The following is a 21,549-nucleotide window of genomic DNA, read 5'->3' on the forward strand; positions in this document are numbered from 1 at the left end:
TTTATTCAGGAGACAATAACAAATCAATGATTAAAGTATCAGATTGTGAGATGGATTCCATCCCGCTAAACAGCCTGGGGGGGCCCCGGGGCCGGTCCAAGTTACATCGGCAACTCAGCTCAATAATGCTACTGAAATCGCCTGCAATGATGATGAGTAAGAACAGCGAGCAGTTGCTCACAGATGGGAGGAATGGCTTCCTGCGGTGGCATAGAGCAGGGGACACCCACCTTCCCGGCATTGTAGGATAATACACAAGTAGTCACTTCTGTGTCGCTTTCACCACCGGACACCATGTGCTCCATCTGCTAGTAAGAGAAGGCTACTAAAGTGTGATAAACATGGAGGCTGCCACTTTTGACCTCCTTCTGAAAATGCCAGTTGTCTGCTGTGATGCTGATCCCCCGGCTTCACTATTTTCTGAGTCACTGATCTGGAACACATACAGATCAGAAATGTCTGTTCTTATCCGCATACGTGTTCTGGGTATGGATAGTCTGCGCGACAGCCATTGGCAGCCTCCAAGTCTCAATCACAGCTGCTTCCTTTCATCACAGGCACATTTGATAGCATGGCTGAGCTACTAAAATCCTCTGTGTAGCTTAGACCTTACAAAGGCCAATCATGGCAAGGCATCAGTGTGCCACCTGACTAACAGCAGCCAATCAGCAAAGAGCACATTCAGTGTGCGTCATACCTGAACTTAGACAATCCTTAAAATGAGCGGGTTAACCGCGCACCATGACTGCATTGTACATCACAAATCCCCCCCGAGGTGAGGAGGAGACATGTGCACTTTGTGCTCTAAAGATTTACTGAAATAACCTACAAAAATATAAAGCTTTAATAACACCCATAAATTAAAATACACTTCCAAGCTGAGGATGGCAGAAGTGGGAATACTCAAACATGTGGTCTGAGGCCTCCAGGTCCAGGTCCAGGTCCAGGTCCAGGTCCAGGTCCAGGTCCCGTTCTCTCGCAAGCCATGTACAGTGAAGGTTGGGGCGTGGGCTGGGCCTCACGTGGTCTTGGCCTCCTCTGTAGGATCTTTTCCTTTGTTTTGTATCACCAACTCCTGATCTAACCGTTCCTTGGCTCGGACAACCTACAAAAAATAATAATAACCCGAAATCTTCATTATCAATGTGTCTGAAGAAAGAACCACCCAAAAGAAATCCTTTTATCACCCAATGGACCCGGGGAGAATCTGGTGACTTTGGGGAACACAAATCTCTACAGAAGTGTTGATAAATAAGCCCAAATGTGACTCTGGTTGTCCTCAATGCTAAGACACCGGAGGGAAAAGGAGCCAGGGGTGCGGAATTCCTGTCGCCCGGGACATGCAGTTCAGGGTGCCGGGTGGGTTTTTTCTACATTTAGCTCTGGCAACCAGGACTAAATGCAGAGCGGGGGAACCGTTCTGTACAAGTGATCTGGGCGGCTGTATAGCTGTCCAGATCACTTGTATAGCAGCCTGCTTGTCCACCCCTCCCAGGTCCCTCCCCCCTGCAGAGACACCCCCCTCCCTGCCAGGGTTTTTGGGGGCCCCCACTCTTCTGGGGACTATGGCAATGATTTCAAGATGGAGAGCGGGGAGTTCTGTGTGATCAGTGAGACAGGAGCGCTGTACTCACAGCTGTGACATGTCGGGCTGTACAGAAGATTGAGCACAGCATTGTGCTCGATCTTCTGTATTGGAGGACAGGCTCCATAAAGAGAATCTGTCACCTCCAAACGCCATCACGTAGGGGCTTGTTATCCCCGGTACGATAGCAATAAAGTTAAGTCTATAAAAAAATTATTTAAAAAGTGATTAAAAAAAATTCAAAAAAAAAGTTAAGATAAAAAAAGTAAACAAAATAACTAAAAATGAAAACAAAACAAAATGTAAAACCAATCCTGCCATCTGCATGTGAATACACGTATGCGTAGGGCATTGTGTGTGTATGCCGAGTGCTGCCCCTACTCACCAGGTGGTAGCCGGGCAGTAGCACTCTCTAACGCACACAATGTGCATTAAAGGGCAACTTCACTTTCCTAAGTAATGTGGAAAAAATGTAATTATCCGCTCAAGACTCCAATAATACAAATCTGTGTTTTCAGTCAGCTGCCGTTCATTTCCATGTCTGAATAACATCTGTATACTGGCACATTGCTGCACTGGCGAGAGGCTTCTCTTCATGGAAAAGCTACGCACACGATGCCACCGGGTGCCACTTTCTGGCCTCGCTGCCACTCGTAAACCAGATATGACTTTTGGGATTTATGATTTGTGAAGTAAATGTTTAATATGTAAATTTGGCCAAAACATTTTTCTTTGGATAGAGTGGGGAGGGGTTGGGGCCTTAGTGTGGCTTTTATTACGGTTTTGGGTCACAATTGGGGATCATTTCCTCCACTTCCTGTCCCGCTGCCAGTGAGCACAGGAAGTGAGGGGAAAGCTGCCAAGCCCAATTCGGTGCCGGAACGCACTGGATTGCATCCTGGCCGGCTTATTGCGTTCTGGTGCGGGAGGGGGCGTGGCAGTGCATTGAAGTCAATGGTGCTGCAGTCACGCTCCCCCGACCGCAGTGTGATCGTCAACACCACAACGCGTGGCAAATCAATGCCTACGTTCTGGCCCGGTGCTGTCCCAAAAAAATGCAGCATGTACTATTTTGTGTGACCGCACCGGACCAGAATGCAGGCATTGATTTGCCATGCGTTCTGGTGTGGGCGATCGCACTGCGGCCGGATGAGGCTGGTGTGAACTAGCCCTACCACCTCCCCTGGCATGTATATTTACCCAGCAGAGCTCCCTCAGTGCCTGTCCCACTCATCTGAAGGGCCTGCTAAGGAAGGGGGGGCTTTTTGGTAGGTATGGGGGAACATGTGACCCCCCCTGACATACCTGTTACTTATTAGGCAGGAAGTGGCTCCGCTGGAAGCTGCATGACTCAGTCTAGAGAATGTAACATTCATGGTAGGCACTGTCAGCTCCAAGTGCTCCCAGGGGCCCCAAGGGAAAAAGAAAAACAAACAGTTTTGCATTTGACATGGACTTATATGGCCAACCCACTGAAAACAATGCACTTCCTGTGTGGCTGACATCTTACTGGTTATACATATAAAACTGATGTATTAACAACTTCGGAGAACCGATTCATCAATCTAGGTGCTAGAAATCTCAGTATGCAGGGACGGGAGGGAGAGGACGAGGAGGGGAAGTCTCCAGGGGGAGGGAGGGAGAGGACAAGGAGGGGAAGTCTCCAGGGGGAGGTAGAGGACAAGTCTCCAGGGGGAGGGAGGGAGAGGACGAGGCGGGGAAGTCTCCAGGGGCAGGGAGGGAGAGGACAAGGAGGGGAAGTAAGGAGAGGACAAGGAGGGGAAGTAAGGAGAGGACAAGGAGGGGAAGTAAGGAGAGGACAAGGAGGGGAAGTAAGGAGAGGACAAGTCTCCAGGGGGAGGGAGGGAGGGAGAGGACGAGGAGGGGAAGTAAGGAGAGGATAAGGAGGGAAAGTAAGGAGAGGACAAGGAGGGGAAGTCTCCAGGGGGAGGGAGGGAGAGGACGAGGAGACAACAACAGCTACTTACTTTGGATTGCAGGTAGAAGGACCCTCCTACAGCTTTGTCATTGACTTTAAAAAGGTGGTCGTAGCTCTGCAGAATAAATAAAAAGAAGGTTAGACTTCTTGTTTTATTTCTATACTGCATATAGGTGTCACCTGTCTGGTCTGGTTTCTGGGACCTTCATTTCCTTTGTACACTTATTTCATAACTATTCATCGACCCAAAAACAACATACTGAGCCTGGTGAAAGAGACCATGCGTGGCCCCGAAATGTTGCACTTTATCTGTGATAGTACGAGTCAATAAAAAGACATTTGGACACATTCCTGTGGTGTGCTGTTTCTTCTTAGGTCACTACCGGTAACACCAACCTTTGCAATAATTCCTGTGACTGGGCACCACTTTTGCTTCACATTTGACATATTAGGCCCGGAGCCCCAAAATCTTTTGTATGGTTCTGACTGGAAGGGAATTCTCTAATTTTGGGTCACCATTCCATTATCAGTTACTCCGACTTCCTATTCTTTTACAAGTCTTTAGTGCGATGTGTTTGACAATGTGTTAGAAGAGGAAAGCAAATATAATCATTTGTAACAGCTCCATCTTGTGACAGCTCAGCTCAATGCAGGCCAACGTCACGCTACAAAACATTTCCAGCAGGTATGTTAGCGTGAAGCAAGCGCAGGATAAAACAACATTTCCTGTTACCTTCTGAATTTCTTCTGTGTTCAGTTTGGAGATATTTAGAATCTGCTGGGCTTCTTGCAAACTTATTCCTGATAGGCTGCTGACTGCAGCCGACTCCTGTCCCGCCCGTCCTCCTCTTGCCTCGGCCGCTGCTTTACTCGCTGAAAAAGATGGCAGACAAGTGAGCGTGGAAAACTATAGCGTGCGGTAACAATGGTTAAAATGACTATTAAAGAGGAACTTTACTCAGATCTTTGAAATGACAACAAACACACCTTTAGAAATGTTTAGTAATGACAATCTACAATCACATACTTCTAGATAATTGCCGGCTTTGTATTCTTTGCATTCCGGATTTCTCTTTTCTTCCCATTCTTCTGACAGTGGCCATGTTTACTAAGGGCAGATCACTAGCTCTCCTATTACTTCCTGGATTACTGGCACATGTGACTAGGACATGTGACCATGCACATCATCCCAGGGGAGGAAATGCCTTTCCCTGAGATCTCCTGAGATTACAGAGGAGATTTCCCAACAATGCTTTGCTAATGAAACCATTCCATGGATATAATGCTTGGGCACATTACATCATTTGTACCAAAGGGGTCAGTGTTTTTCCCCATAGTTCTCCTTAGGGTAACGGGAGGACACAAACTAGCGTCCTCCCGTTACCCTAAGCTCAGTATACCACGAGCTACAGCTCGCGGTATACTGAGACGCCACAGTCGGAGCGGATCCCGACGTAGATGACGGGATCCGCCCAGCTGCATGAGTGACAGCTGGCTCTGCCTATCTAGAGGCAGAGCCAGCTGTACCCGCCCCCTCCCCCGTCCGTTCCGCCAGTCAGCACTGGCAGATCGGAGCGGGGAGAGGGGAATCCAGCCCCTCCCCCTGTCACGGCAGAGAGCCGTGACAGGATCGAGAGGGGGGCGAACCCGGTATGTGTTCGCTCACCTCCCGATCTACTGAGCCGACCTGTGACAGTCTCATTGTCACAGGTCGGCTAGAACTATGAGGTGAGTGGAAATCACTCATGTCATAGTTCTCCTTTAAGTACATATGCATGTGAGAAATGTGATGGCTGCCACTGATGACCTCCTTTGGAAAATATGTGCAGTCATGGTGATCCTCTGGCTTCAATACTTTGAGTCACTGACCCAGACCCATCAAACCATTAGATCAATATAAGATCTAGGGAACCAATATTTTCAGGAGAGGTTTGCAAAGACAACCTCAATGGAAATATGTTTTATGTGATATTAAAGCCAAATGTTTTTTTTTCATTTCTCCTTTAAGGAGACCCTGCTTTGCTGGAGGCTGTTGTGGAGTTTTTTTTTTAAAGTACTTCTTTCCTCGTTTTCTAGTGTGTCCCTGCCATGCTCTTCCCCCCCTGCACGTGTGCCACCATCGTTCTAATGGAGAAATTCATCAACATTTCATTGCTGTCACACTCTGTTTGGGCAACTTCCCCTTCGGGTCTCTGACAGGCGTGAGACAGAACAGGATGTAAGCGGAAATCTCTGCACTGGGGACATAGACAGCAATAAAACTTATTTTTCTAGTAGGGTGGGTGAGTGTAAGAACCTCCGTCAGCTTTTTTTTTGCTGTCCATGTATCCATTAGACAGATTCCATTTCACTTTTGCCCAAGTGATGGCAGACAGAATAGAAAATGAAGTGACGTTTCTACTACAGGGACAGCTTACAATCTGACAAGCGTTCTCATCCTTCCCAGCTCTATATAAAACTAAAAGAAAGGACAAGGACTGGGTTTGGGCTTTAATACCAAATATAATGCTACAGTTGGAAATGTGGAGCCAATATCAACCATATTTTTATTGTAAAAAGGACCAGATGGTTCCAGGTAACGCGCCGCCACCATTATCTAAGAAATGGCCGGTCGTGTTAATCTGTTTGTTCTTTGCCGTGATCAAAAGCTGCTTCAAACTGCCACAAAACTGACACTTTAGTGGTCAGAATCATTTCAATGTGAATTTTACCAGAATCTGCATGTGCTGACCAAGATCTTTACTTTGGAGGAGTTGAGGGGTTCACTCCAGTAGACACCCCAAGAAGCCAGTGGGCGATCAAACCATGACTGCATCTGCCCAAAACTAAAATGTCAAATCTGGGGGTAGATTTACAGTTGAGGGCCCCATTCATATTTTTCCAATCCTGGAGGGCCCAGTCACACCATATTGAGTGCGTCCCGGCACGATTTGTGGCCGGATCGCAGAAATCAAGTCGAGCCGCGTTCTGGGGCAAGATAGTGTCATCCATGTCAATGGCACTGCAGACACTACCCCTGCCCGCACCGAACAGCGAGGTACAGGAATGCCCTCCGTTCCAGTGCAGTGTGATCGGACAAAATGCATGTACTATTTTTTCTGACTACACTGCAGGCAAGGGGCAGGAATGGCACTAACACGCCCCCTCCCACCCCAGAACACAGCCCGGCTTGATTTCTGCGATTCTATGCGTTCAGGCCACGAATTGTGCTGGAACGCACCGGATGCGGTGTGACTGGGCCCTTAGGCCTCATGCACACAGCAATTGAAGCTCCGTCTGGGCATTCCTGCGGCATGAACCTCCAAATTCTTGTGTCAGGAATCCCAGGTGTGTCCATACAGCATCGGGAGAGACCTTTGTCCCTGGATACAGAAGAAGCACCTCTCCCAATCTGCAGGTAATGCACGGGTGCCCACAATTTTTCCTCTGGAGATCTACTTTTCAAATGACGAGCTCAATGAGATCTACCAATGAAAACTCTCCTGCATTCAGGGGCATGGCGGTGCATTGAAGTCAATGGCACGGCAGCCACGCCCACAGTAGTGCCTGCATTCCGGTCTAGTGCGATCTGCAAAAATGCTGCAAGCCGCCTGGCGTTTCTGTGCGTTCTAGAGGCCAAACACTCTGGAACGCAGACTTCGTGGTGCGAACTGGCCCACTCTGTTGGCCGTCTCTTCTCTCTCTCTCCTCGCTCTCTCCACTGTTTCTATCTGCTATGTCTATCAGCCGACGTTGCACACAGGGAGAGGTGTCCCGCCCCTTGCCGTCTGCGGCGTCTGACACTTTCAACCGCACCAGCAACGCGGGAGGGAGCTCAGGTCAGTGAGCTGATCGCGATCTACCATTGTTTGCTTTGCGATCTACTGGAAGATTGCAATCTACCTAATGGGCAACCCTGAGGTAATGGTTCCATATACGATTACATGTAGACAACCAGGGACAGATGCCGGCAGCCTATCATTAACTGGACACAGCGGCCGCATCTGTACCGACAGAGATTTTTGCTGCAGCAATGCCCAGCCGCAGCTTTTATCATCGTGTGCATGAGGCCCTGTGGAGTGCCGAGGCGGCCTATTCATGATATACGGGCTGCCAATACACATAACTCTTTTTCAGCAATGCAGTGCACTATATGTATTGGGGATGCCATTCACATCGAAGTGCACAGTGAAGAAGCATTGCGGTAATGTGTGCGTTTAGCTAAATGCTGCCGCAACGTAAAAAGTGTGAACGCGGCCTCAATGACGGCGCAGTTTACACGGCATCACTCCACAAAATATCAGACCTCCCGTCCTAGACTCCGAAGATTTACCTGCAAACTCCTGGCGTAGAGCCTTTGTGAACGCTCGCCCTATCACCTGTGCGCCCATCATCATGATCTGTGCCAAGTACTTCGCCTGTAGGGAAACAGCAAGATAAGATGTCAATACACCACTGACGCTCCCAATTACCCTTTACGCTGCGTGTATCCTAAAAACCGCGTCTTTATTAAAGTCATGCTGAACTACAGTCATAATACGATGTACAGTGTAACAAAACACAAGTGTGCCACCAAAGATGGAAACATTATAGAACTCCAGGATTTGTAACGCTGAACCCTTGTAGGGGGGCTTCCCCGGTGCTGCAAGAGTTTACTGCCTGTTCTGTCTAGGGCAGAAGTAAGCAAACTCAGCCCTCCAGCTGTGGTGTGACTACAAATCCCATCATGCATCTGCCTCTAGGAGTCATGCCTGTGGCTGTCAGAGTCTTGCAATGCCTCATGGGATTTGTGGTTGCATCAATATAATGAAGCAGGTATACTCACCTGATCCTCTGCCCCACCTGGCTGCTAGACTCTTCTCCCCTGGGCTCTCGTGAGGAAGTCCATCCTATGAGCATCTTCTATACGTTTACAAACTTCTAGATGGATCAGATTATGAGGCGTGGGATAGAACTTATGGAGATGGAGTATAGAAATACAGATTTATTTTCAGTTCTTCACCATAGACACCCTTTAAGGACAGGCCGGAGTTCAGCTTTAACCACAAATCACTCTATACTGTCTGAGAGATGAATACACAGAGTCTGTGTTCTATCGAAAGCTCCAACTCGTCGAGATCTCAAACTACCTCACTTCCAGTGCTCAGAAAGACTGGAGCTCTGTACAGTTGCGGTGTGCATGCGCGCAGAGTTTTCAGAATACTCGTCGAGTTTGCCATCAGCTGAATATTGTTAAAATGCAGCGGTACACAGCTCCGCCGGTCTTTGTGTTTTGCAGTCTAACGCTGTCTGGTCGAAATCTCCAACTTGCAAGTACACGGCAGTGAGGTAGATGGAGATTTCAACGAGATGGAGCTTTCGATAGAGCACCTGCCTTCTGAACTACAACTCCAGGTCGGAACAATGTAACATCATCATTGCTTTCTGCAAGCAACGCATGACGGGCTATGTAGTCCCATGGCAGTGAGGTAGTTGGAGATTTCAACGAGATGGAGCTTTCGATAGAACACCTGCCTTCTGAACTACAACTCCAGGTCTGAACAATGTAACATCATCATTGCTTGCTGGAAGCAACACATGATGGGCTATGTAGTCCTATGGCAGTGAGGTCGTTTGAGCTTTCGACGAGTTGGAGCTTTCGATAGAACACCAGCTTCCCCATTAGAATACAAAACCTTGTTATATTACACTTCCCAATATGAAGATCCCGGAAAGCAGAGAACATTCCGGAACAAAGGGGCGGCTTACATTGTACTTTGTTATAAATTAAATAAAGAGACACTTCCAGGGTCACAATCTATAAAAACTTAGAACAGACCTTCAAATCTCAGGACGCCTGCCAACAGAATGCGGCAGATGAACATGAACTCCACTATCCATCTGTGGGCCCCATATAGGAGATGTGATCTGCGCTGATCTCCATGATATATATTATATACAGACAGGAAATTATTATTATTATTAGAGACGGCAGTGAAGGTCCTGAAGCTGAAGATTTATGCCAATCTCAACCTTTTCTGGCCAGCTTGGCCCGCTCATACTCTCCCTTGTTGGCATCTTCTATTGATTGGCAGCCTTACTGACCAATAAGAAAGGTCAGGAGGTGGCAGAGGGCGGAGCCAAGCTTACAATCTAGATTTGTATAGAGTCCCCCTCCCGGTCTTTCCGGAACACTCCGCTTTCACTGAACTAGCCTCTGCTAATACACTCCTCTGTCATCTGCCCGGGTATATGGGGGGCTGTCACTATACATCAGGGGTAGACAAACTCCAGCTGTTGTGGAACTACAAGTCCCATGAAGCATTGCAAGATTCTCACAGCCACAGACATGATTACCAGAGTCAGATGCATGATGGGGTTTGTAGTTTCCTTTAACGGAGCGCCCCGGCTCCGTTAAAGGAAACCTTTATAATAGAAACATGGAGGCTGCTATTGCCACCCCCCTAATTCTGCATATACTAGTTCCCTGGCTGTCATCCTGATCCCCTGGCTTCCTTAGATTTAAACCACTGACATGGAAGAAATATGCAGATCAGGACTTTCCTTCATTCTTGTTCGGCGTTGTTGACTGAAGGCAGAGCATCAGCCAGTCAACTAGTATTTTCAAGAACAGGTCAACAATGATTTTCCATGTGAACCCGGATCCTCTGGACCTCGGAACGCGTTGGCTTCCTACGCAGGAATAAAATTGTATCTGGACTATTAGTCTGTGGGTCAGCGCTTCAATCGCATAGCACTAAAAAGAAACCGTGGGAAGCTTCTTGCAGGGGTGGGCAATCTCCGGCCCTCCATCTGTGGGGCAACTACAAGTCCCATGAGGCATTGCAAGGCTATGGCAGTCACAGGCATGACTCCCAGAGGCATGGCGGGATTTGTAGTTTCTGAATGGCCAGGCTTTGCCTACCTCAGCGAGGTACCAACACTAAAAGGACAAGCCGCGGGTCCGGCGCTATCCCCTGTTTGTTTGGACATTTCTGGTCATCAGCCGCTCGGTGATACGCCGGGGCTGGAGGTATAAGCTCACACGCCCGGCTCGAGTCACATAAACACACACACCGGGGCAAGCTCAGCGTACATGTTTATGCAACGTCCTGGAGGAATAAGCCTAGGGTCCTAGGATTGGCCTACAATGTCTATGGACCAATGCCCTGTTCCTATGTCACCATTCCCTATATAGTGACCCCAGTGAACACAGGCCTGTTACCACTCAGCTGTTACACAACACACAGCCTGGGGCGCTCCAGGGGCCAGGGAACCATAAGTCACAGCAGGCCCGGTCAGTGTCTATATAACAGCATCTGACCTATGGGGCATGTTGGTGCTTGTAGCTCCTCACAGGTAGACATTCCCATGTTGTCTGCCCCAGCTACACATCCCTTTATAGCACCAGGACAGCCTCTACCTCTTCTGCCGGTCTATATGGCCTCATGACTCGGCGACCCCCCTCTATTTAAACACGTGACCGAAGCCCCGGTACGACAGGGCACACGTGACACTTACCATGCTGCCCCGTACTGTCAAGGTTACCGCAGCTGTGTGCGCGACCGGTGTTCTATCACTCCTCCGGACCTTGATTGCATCACATTGACACGTGACTTTGGGCCAATGAACGCATCTGCGTCACATCTGGAAGCGCCATCTTGAAAGAGGGCAAGAGTGCTGGCAAAATGCAATACGCGTTAGGAAATAAAAAAAATGGTGTAGTATAAAGCAGCAGGAACTCAGTGACATGTGGGGAGCAGCAATGTGAGGCATGAGAGGGGTTTAGATAGAACAATATATACCTATAATGGTTATTTAGAAGCAGAGGCATAATTAAGTGTTGAGGGGTAGAGAATACAATTAGAAGGGCACCTTTTGTCTGCCATGAAGAGAGACCCCCTATTCACACAGGTCCCTTTTATGGGGGATAGGTACCCCTGTGCCTTCTTCCTCCAATTTCCTTTCTCTTTTATACAAACCTTCCAACTACCTAAGAAGGGGGAAGAGGGACAAGTGGAAATATGAGACACCTTTGCTCATGCAGGCCATAAAGAGCAAAGGACACACTGGCCATGTCAACATTAATATCACCAGAGAGCGGATCCGGCCATCTTAGCCATAAAGGTGCTAGTGGACCCCGTCTTTTACATCCTTCCATGGGAAATGGGGGAATAGGCCATAAGTCGGTGCATATACCAACAGTTACCGGAAAATGTCGACACCAGATGAGAATATCAATTTAAACACCTAGTCAATGATATTGGTATGTCAGGTATATATGGTTCACTTAATGTTAAAATTTGGACCTGATAAACTATCAATAACATTAAAAGTGCAGATTGGAACATTTATTACTACTGTGACAAATAAACAATGATTTGCAATGCATTTTCCTGTTGAATGCCCCGTGTGCGTCACAAATAATGACGTGCAGGGACTTAGTGCAAATCAGTTTTGCCCAAGTCTCCGCAAAACTGTGACTGGCACTCCCTTTTCCCAGCCCAATCACTTGCAGCATAGGGATTCCCCTCCCCTTTGTGACGCGTAGCTGCCGGGAAGGGAATGCTGCTGTTGCAATGGATTGGCGCAGGAGGGGGTGGTGTCAGTCACAGTTCTGCGTGAGCTTGGGCGAACTAGATTTGCACCAAAGCACAACATTATTTCTGACGCACATGTTGCATTCAATAGGAAAATGCAATTGTGAATCATTGTTTATTTGTCGCACCAGTAAAAAATGTTGCAATCTGCACTTTTCTAATGTCGCTGATAGTTCACCACAGCACATCACTAGTAAGAAATAGGAAAATATTTGCAACATTTCTCTAAAAAGTTGAATTGACTGCTAAAAAAAGGTTCCACATGTTTTATGTGCATAGAATAACAGCATTAGTGTGCCAAGCAGTAGATGGTGCAGGACTACTTTTAAAGTAAGGTCACTGCGACATAATAGATAATTTGTCACAATTTGTGACAATGTTGCACATAATATGTTACAATTTCCCACTCTGTGCCACCAATAGTTTATACAGTAAACTCTCTGTTATCCAGTATTCAACTAACCAGAACTCTCATCTAAACAGAAAAAAACATCCCCTGTGTACTCATTGTTCTGCTGATCTGGAGCATGTATTATCCTGGAAATGACCGTGTGTCTATTTGTCTTCATTTGCTTTTGATTACTTCATTTCAATATTAAAGACATTACAGAGTTTATGTTATGATATGGTATAATATGGGGTATGGCATTAGTTAGACCTATTTTGAATAGTAACTCTCAAGCAACCAGAAATTACATTCATCCGGAACCTACCAATCTCTGTGGATGCCAGTCCAGATAATGGGGAGTTTGCTGTAGATCCTACATGTGATTGCTTACTGAATTTGATGCATCCTGACATGTGAGAAGCACCCACTTTTGCCAGAAAACATTCCTACATGTATGTAACTGTTACATGTTCCGTGTAAATGGCCACGAGTGTTTTTTCCCCACACATGCAGATATTTTGGCACCCCGTATGATCAGGACTAAACCTCCTACTGGTAACTTTTAAAACTTTGCTCACCGATATCTTTAGCACACATCAGGCTATGTACAGTATATTTGTTCTTTATTTTGTCACTCTGAGCTCCGCAATGTTGAATTTCTTGCAGTCAGAGGCTTTTACTGTCAGTACCTGCATGTCTCAACTTCCCTAACACATACAAAAAATAAAAATGTTATTCCTTATTTTAGAAAAGTGGGCGGAGCCGTGCAAATCCATTCCTTTTTACCATCTGAGGGATTAGTGATGGAGGTGAGACCTGCCGTTTGAAAGCCTATCTCCAGGTAAAAAAAAAAAACACACCCCAAACCCTTGCAGGGGGGCTGCTCTATCAATGCAAGGGCTAACTGCTAGCTTATGTTTCTTTTGTAAAGGACTTTTACTGACCTGATCCCCGCTCCCCCTCAGGCAGTCAGTGCTCACCTTGTCTCCGCTCCAGCTAGTAGACCATCCATTGGCGCCCTGACATATAGTGCAGGGCTATGGCCTCTGCATTGTATGTGATGACATCAGGGAGCCCAGGTTTAGGAAACTAGGGGAGCGGGGATCAGGTAAGTAAAAGTCCTTTACAGAATACCCCTAGGCAAAAACTGAGTTAACCCTTGCAGTGCTGGAATACAGTCAATCTGATGTACAGTCAGCTGCCCTTGTAAAAGTGTCTGAAAGTCTGTGTTTCATACTAATCATCACCCTTTCCCCTTTCATTTTCTACTAAGCCGTAGACACTTACAGCCATGAGTCCAGTTATAACTACATTAAAAGTTTGCTTTAGCTGAAATGTTGATCACTGTCAGGCTCCGAACTATGTGTGATAGCCTCCCCCCACCCCTAAAAGCAATTCCTGTGTGTAGCCACATAGTACTGGGACCCCCTGTGCTTCTAGGCCCATGGTCTACTCTGGCTATAGCTCTGCCATTGGTTGGTCTAACAGCCATGTAAAGTGATGTACACAGTGAAGTGCAGCTGTAAACAGTATTTTGTGTAGTACCACCGATGCCCATTGAAGAATTCTAAAAAAAAATATCCACAGAGACAAGAGACAGTGACATTTTGACAATTTTATTAGAAGTATAAGGCAGACCCTGCTCCGCAGGGAAGATTTGGCAGTGCCACCGGTAATCCCTGTGTTAGTAAAGTGTATGGCTTCTACATGGCAGGTAAACATTAGACAGGGAGTCACCAGGACATCTCGTGAGACTTGTTCCCTAATTTCAGACTAGATAAGTAAAATGTGAGTCCCCCAAAACTGATGTTTCACCTTTGAACAGGTGCAGGCCGGATTGCACACCCTTTAGGTTCTCATATAGGATTCTGGTGCGGTTAGTATCTGAGACCACAGCTATACTCGCCTGCTGTAGTGACTGTTTGGCCGCCAATTTTTGGTGTAACTCCTTTAACAAAAGTTGATTGAAAAATCAAATTTTGTCTAATGGAGTGGTGCCAACTGGGTAACCCACAGCTTGATTTTCAGCTGAGTTGGCAGGTCAAAATTTGAGCCGTGCATAGCTACCTTAACACTGCTCATCCTGCAACAAGAGTAGTGAGTCTCCGTGGCTGGAGTGGTGCCAACTGGGTCATCCACAGCTTGATTTTCAGCTGAGTTGGCAGGTCAAAATTTGAGCAGTGCACCTTAAAGGTGGCCATACCCTTTACAACCATCGCAAGTCCTTAGTCTTGCGATGGTTGTAAAGTAATTAAAAAAACGTACGATCTGCACATCTTGGACAGGCAGATCGTACTTGCGATCATCGCAAGCCCGCCCCCCTGAGGGGCGGGCTTCCGATGACCGCAATGCTGAACGGGCAGTGTGCGCGTGCGCACACCAGCCCATGCGGCATTGATCTTACGATCATGCTAAAAACTGGCCGAAAATCGTAAAATTCTCGGCTGGTTTTCTAGCATGCTCCTAAGACAAAAGACGTGCGACCGTACAGTAAAAACGGTCGCACGCCTTCAATACACTTTGCGATTATCGTACGATCGCGGGATTTCCCGCGATTATCGTGCGATAATCGCACAGTGTATGGGCACCTTAAGACTGCTCATCCTGCAACAAGAGTAGTGAGCCTCCGTGGCTGGGAGGAAGAACCAGGATCTCCAGCAGGTAGACTTTACCTGTGAAGTGCACAAAATGTGACAAGACATAAGGCAATTCAACTCCCAAGTAGTTACTCATTACATTAGCATTGAATGGAATAACCATTTAAAGAGACCATGGCACCAAAGTATGGTTGCTTCCATTGCTGACTTGTTTTTGAAGGTGCAAGCTTTTAGGCATTATCTTTATTCTTGTACTACTTGGGAATGGAAAATTGCCTTGTGATGCAAGTGTGGTTATAAGGCTGCTGTGCCTGCCAACCATTGGAGGGACTTTGGATGAAAACTTAAAGTGCAATAGATAATGGAGAAGAAAGGAACGGATCCTCCTTTTAATCTAAACCTTTGGTGCTCCATTATTTATTGCACATATATGGTCTCCCTAGTCAAGGGACTTACTAAATAGCAAAGACAGAAACAGCATGATAGTCCTTCAGTTTGTAGCTTTAAAAAAAAAAAAAAAAGTAACAATGGCAGCTTTCATGATTTTCGCTTTATAGATTCTTTTAAAATGAGGCCTCTCTTCAATGCAAAGTAAAAGTAGCCAGTGTGTGACCTGATACAGAGAATACGTGAAGCTATATATGTATATTTATTCACTAGGAACTAGTGATGTCACCAAGTCACTCTGCACATTGAAGCAGTATACAAAGTGGCTGTCTTCACTGTGCTTAGTTGACAAGTTCTCTTTAAAGAGACCCTGTCACCAACTTTAAAAAAATGGCCATAAAGCACAGAAAAATGAAGTATGAAGTGTTTTCCCTTTCCATAAATTATTTATACATTTGCAATGTGCCTCTGCGTGCAAATTTGACGTCTTCAGGAAGAGTCAGTTACCTAGAACAGCCCCGTCCCTCCTTGCAGGTCATAGTCCTTTCCTCTTCTAGAAGTATCTACTTATAGTCTGTGCTGGCCTAACTCCTCCAGTCCTTCCCCTCTCCTCCCTACATAACCTCTTATGGCGCTGGAACCTCCCGGAGCCAACGATGACACGCGGCTCTCCTCGGGAGATTCAGCCTCATTAGATGGCAGCTTGGGGCAATTGGGAGCTCTGCAACACTCGGGATCCCGTAGATGAAGCATTGCTCGGTCACTTTCGCTCCATTGTCTGGGAGGAGATCTCTACTGCTTCAAAAAAGCTCTCCACCGAGTTACTACGGGAGATTACAGAATTGAACCAGCGCACTCGTTCCTGCGAACACTGCATGGATGATGTTACGACGGTGTTAGAGGGACATGAGAAAGAAATGGAAGACCTGGAAATTTTGCGGGACAACCAGGAGGATGGGGAAAATCGGGCCAGTAGAAATTATTGGTCTGGGGACAGGGCCTCTTCAGTTACTTATCAGTGGACACACCAAGTCATTCCCTTTTCTTAATATGTAGAAGGATCCATTCTAAGATCTACAAATAACATCCCAGTAATGCAAAATTAAAGGAGAATTATGAATTACACTCATTCCCATAATTAGAGCCAACGTGTGTCGCTAGCTCGCTGTATGCTGAGTTTTGGGTCACAGGAGGACATTAGTATATGTCCTCTTGTGACCCTAAAGAGAACTATGGCAAAAAAAAAGGTTGGGTAATAGTTATCTTTTAACTAAAAAATCAATAGAGTGTTAAAGAAGCTCTTGCAAAAAATTGAATGATTGATGATCAAGATCTTGATGCCAGAATCCCATCATATAAGAGTCTGGTCGCTGATTCAGTATCAGTTTTGGGTGGACTGATCCAGTTAAGTAGCTAGTCTGGTCCAGAGCCGAATACCTCATGCAAGGGAACTATTAGAGATGTCTGCTTTTGTAAACTGTTAAGAAGGATGAAGGAGGTAATAAGGAAATGACATCTGTGCTTATAACATCACGTTGCACCATGTTCTTGTACACGACAAGCAAACACTGTAAAATGATCTCACAGGTCAGATGACCGTCCCTTGGTGAAGCCTGTGTGCATGGTGCACAAGCTGCGCGCAGCTCGGCTTCTGACTGGCCAGGAATGCTGGGAGTGTGTAAACAATTGGCCTGAGTTTATTTTTCCCTGGGATTGGAATGTATTCGCTGAACCGCCTTCTGAGCCATTTCCAGTTACACGGGAGAGGGGGAAGAGGTGAACAGGCAGCTGGGAGCATCAGGGGTCACCACTAATCCTGAAAGAGACAAAACACAGACCTGTGAGCCAAAACCTGCAGCTCTATGTGAGCTAATGTGTGTGCACAGGAATGTGCTAGCATGTGGAGTATTATATGATATATACTAGGGATGCACCGATATATCAGCCGCCGAAGCATATCGTCCGATAATGGCACTTTTGGCATAATGCCGAAAGTGCCATTTTCTGGCCGATACACCGATGCATCCATCCTATTCTCTCCTCCCCACTGGGCACTGCTCTGTATCCCAGCGGGGAGGAGAGAAACTGTGACAGGCGGCTGAGCGCTGCAGGAGTAGAACGCTGTGAGCGGCCGCTGTTTCTCCTCCTACACCGCTCAGCGTCCTGGCACAGATCAGAGGAGAGCGGTGTGTGGGCGGAGACAGCCAGCGCTGTCACAGCAGGCTGAACTCCGCTCGCTCAGTGTCATGTGACAGTGTGTCAGGATGGAGAGCAGAGTACAAACACTCATCGATCAGTGAGTGTTTGTAAATAATTGAGGACAGAGTATGGTGACTATATCCTCAATTATGAATGAATGGGAAGTGATCTACATCTCCTAAGTTAAAATAAAAAACATTTTCGATTTTGTTTTCGGCCTGACTTATTTCGGTTTTGAAATTTTCATTTAAGTGTACCTCTAATATATACTCATGTTTATTGGAAATCTATTTTTAGTGTTGGATAGAGCAGGGAGGGGATAGCACCCCGTTCTCTATTTACGGAGGTCAGTGTCCTCAGCGGAGAGATTTTGTACAACTTCCTGTGTGGTTAACGGGACAGAAAGTGAGGGGAATCTCCATAGCCAGGCCACAGCAGATATAAACCTACCAGAGGTTCTAACCCAGGGATTGGGGCAACCTTGGAACTACAAGTCTCATGAAGCTTTGCAAGACTCTGTCAGCCACAGGCATGACTCCCAGAGGCAAAGGCATGATGGCATTTGTAGTTACAGTACAACTGGTGTGTCAAGGTTGCCTAACCTTATTCTAACCCTTCAAGAACGTCTACAGAAGTAAAAAATGAAAAGAAAGAAAAGTTATGGATGTAGTTTCGCTTTAAATAAGAACTCTGGGGAAATCTTTTCTGAACCTCTGCAGTTGGGCTACCCCCACACTGCAAGGGTTAACTGCTCGTTTTGGTCTATGTGCTAAAGGAAAACATTTAGATTCACCTGATCCTTGGAGCCAGCTTGCTGTTAGACCGGTCCTTGGAGCCTTCGCTGCAGCAGTCCAAGGTCCATGAGTCATCATGTCCAATACAGTGTGTATAGGACATGGGGATGCGGAGGCAGGGCCGGATTTCCCACAAGGCCAACGGAGGCCTGGCCTCGGGGCAGCAGGGAGTAGAAGGGCAGCAGGGGGGGGGGAATTCCTATCTCCCGATCCCCAGGACATGCAGTTTGGGAAAGCAGGGCTAAATGTAGAGCAGGGAAGCCGCCACTTGTTTTGTACAGCTGATCTCGGCGAAATCGCCGAGATCACTTGTATGCAGCCTGCATACAGGGGGGTGCATTGAGCAGAGAGAGTAAATCCAACCCTGTGCGGAGGGACATACCATTGCTGCAGTGGACTAGGAGACAGGCTGGATTATGCACTGTCAAAGCCGGCTGGTGCTGGGGATCAGGTGAGTATAACTTTGTTATTTTCCACCCTAGACAAAAATGAGCACCTAACCCTTGCAGTGCAGGGGTAGCCCCGCTGCAAGGGTTAAGAATAGTTTTCCTGGAGTTCTGCTTTAATAAATTGCAGGTTATATTTGTAAAGAATTCCGGAGCTAGCCAGTGCAGTCCGAAAATCATTAGACACTTTCTGGGAGGGAGGGAACACATGCTTACATTGAAAATAGGAAAGTCTCAAAATATTAGGCACCTTCCTGAATACAGCTTGATGTGTTCAATGTGATCTGCCCACCGAACTCCACTGAGATGACTGTCTCCCTCAAACCCCTCCACGCACTCCTGTACCTGTCAGTCTCGGGGGGAGTTTCCCCAGTTATATATATATAAAATGCTTTAGATTTTTATGTAGATAGATATATCAACTCCAATATTGTTTTAAAACTAAGCTTACAATAAACATGCACTGCCATTAAATTCACTCACCCACTCATCCTCATCTACCCCTTCAAAGGCTTCCTGGGGCAGTGGGTCATCCCGGTTGCCTAGTTTTGCCACCATTGCATTCAGCAGCTGAAAAAGAAAGTGGGAAGTTAAGTGACATTTAGAGGATTTACCCATACTCATCATCCATATTGTGGACTCTATAGAATATATCAGAGATACAGTTTTATTTTATTGGTATGCTAATCTTCTGTTATAAACACACAGTCTATAAATCCTCGTCTCTCTTTCACAGGCAGTATTCTCTGAAGTAACTGGTTCGGCCCGCCACAATAACTATATATTTAATAAGTAGGTTACATTTGCAGCACAAATCAGTAGACTATTGCACCAATCTGAAATCAACCAAGAACAATGTAGTGTAGTCATATTAGTGAAAACTGAAATCTGATTGGCTGGCTAACAAGGGCAGTCCAATCTTTTGGCCCCCATCTTTGCTGTTTGAGTCTGCAATACACTTAGCTATCCACAGTGATGGAAAAGCCTGACAAATGCAGTCATTCAGCTTCCATCATTCATATTATTCTAGCAGCAATGGAAGCAGTGATTAACTTGTAATAGAACCACATACTCCAAAGAGATGTTTAATATTGAAGATTATCCTTTTTCCACACATGATGGTGGCAGCCCATACACAGGACAATTATCACCAAAAATGATCTAATAAGGCTTTTCTCTGCACACAATCTCCTAGTCCGGGGTAGAGATTTGGATGCTGCTATTACTGACTTGCTTTAGAATCTGCACATCCCAGAGCGGTCATCATTATCCTTACTTCACTACCTGGTCAGTCTAATGTGTGTGTTAGGTTGTCTGGCTATGTGCTTGTTCCAGGGTAGTGATAAGTTAAATAGTGAAGAAAGGAAGAGGATTAAAGCTCCAGAGCCTGCATCTTCATAAACAAGTGAGTAATGTAAGCTCCTATGTTTCTATCCTAATAGGTTCCCTTTAAGGTGGTCATGCATGACCCAATTCAAGAATCGCCTTTAACACTCAGTCATTAGAGCTTTCCTAGATAATACTATTGTACATCATTATTATTATACAGGATTTATATAGCGCCAACAGTTTGCGCAGCGCTTTACAATATAAGGAAAACATTACAATCACAATACAAATCAAGACAAGATGGTAAGGAGGGCCCTGCCCCCGAGGGCTTACAATCTAAAAGGATGTGCATGAAAAACATTTGTATGAATTCCAGAAGCAATGCCTTGATTTTCTATGGAGAACAGGTTGCTTTTGAACCCATGCTACATTTAAAGATCAGGCAAGTTGGAGAATAGAGTACATGACCAGGCCCTGTGGGGCTATGATAGCTCAGATGATGGCCGGATGTCTCACCACACTCTTGCACGATGTCATTAAATAAATAACTGGGCAATGGTTTGTAAGTGGGGATGCACCGATATCGGCCGCAAATGGCACTTTTGGCATAATGCAGAAAGTGCCATTTTCTGGCCAATACAGCAGTGCATCCGTTCTTTCGCTCCTCTCCGCTGGCCGCCGCTCTGTGTCCCAGGAGGGAGGAGGGAAACTGTCACTGGCGGCCGAGCACTGCGGGAGGAGAGCGCTGTGAGCGGCCGGCGTCTCTCCTCCCCGCACCGCTCAGCCTCCTGTCACAGATCGGGAGAGTGGTGTGGGCTGAGACAGCCAGCGCTGTCACAGCAGACTGAGCTCCTCTCGCTCAGCCTCCTGTGACAGCGTGCCAGGAAGGAGAGTGGGTACAAGCAGTCAGTGATCACTGAGTGTTTGTAAACAATTGAGGTCTTAGCATGGTTACTATAGCCTCAATTATGAATGAATGGGAAGTGATCTACATCACCTTCTGTCCATTCATGATTGTGGTTATAGTAAACATACTCTGTCCTCATGTTATGAGTGATCAGGAACACTCAGTATAGAGGATTCCTGTTCATTGATAACAGGGGCTGCAGAAAAAGGGATTGAGGACTCTGTGTCATCAATCTCTTTTTCTATTTTAAAAGGAAAACATCAGGGGTCTGTTTAGATCCCTAACATTTCCCCGAAGCCCCTAAAAGTAAAGTCATTTATAAAATACAAATATTTAATAAAAAAAACAAAAAAACATTAATATAAAAAATTAAAAAAGTTTATAAAAAATAAATAAAATAAATACAAATAAAATATATAT

The 21,549-nt window shown here is 46.2% G+C and overlaps 2 protein-coding genes across 2 annotated transcripts in view; both read right to left on the reverse strand.

Annotated features, from left to right (window-relative positions):
* Window positions 1-983: 983 nt before the first annotated feature.
* On the reverse strand, window positions 984-11,117 carry PAM16 (presequence translocase associated motor 16 homolog). The gene is made up of 5 exons (XM_018561551.1): window positions 11,004-11,117; window positions 7,837-7,921; window positions 4,258-4,397; window positions 3,574-3,639; window positions 984-1,105 (listed from the first exon to the last, which is right to left on the reverse strand). The coding sequence occupies exons 1-5, from the start codon at window positions 11,004-11,006 to the stop codon at window positions 1,019-1,021; spliced, it is 381 nt and encodes a 126-aa protein (XP_018417053.1). The 5' UTR covers window positions 11,007-11,117; the 3' UTR covers window positions 984-1,018.
* A 6,041-nt stretch (window positions 11,118-17,158) lies between these two features.
* The window catches only part of LOC108791121 (coronin-7-like), a 152,741-nt gene continuing 148,350 nt past the window's right edge, over window positions 17,159-21,549 (reverse strand). Inside the window, exons 27-28 of the mRNA XM_018561508.1 lie at window positions 19,377-19,463; window positions 17,159-17,270 (exon numbers count right to left, since the gene is read on the reverse strand). Coding sequence (XP_018417010.1) covers window positions 17,265-17,270; window positions 19,377-19,463 — 93 coding nt within the window. The 3' untranslated portion in view covers window positions 17,159-17,264. The remainder of the gene's footprint in view (window positions 17,271-19,376; window positions 19,464-21,549) is intronic.

The sequence above is a fragment of the Nanorana parkeri genome, unplaced genomic scaffold, assembly GCF_000935625.1.
Source record: "Nanorana parkeri isolate BGI_ZX_2015 unplaced genomic scaffold, ASM93562v1 scaffold19, whole genome shotgun sequence".
NCBI classification, from domain to species: Eukaryota; Metazoa; Chordata; class Amphibia; order Anura; family Dicroglossidae; genus Nanorana; species Nanorana parkeri.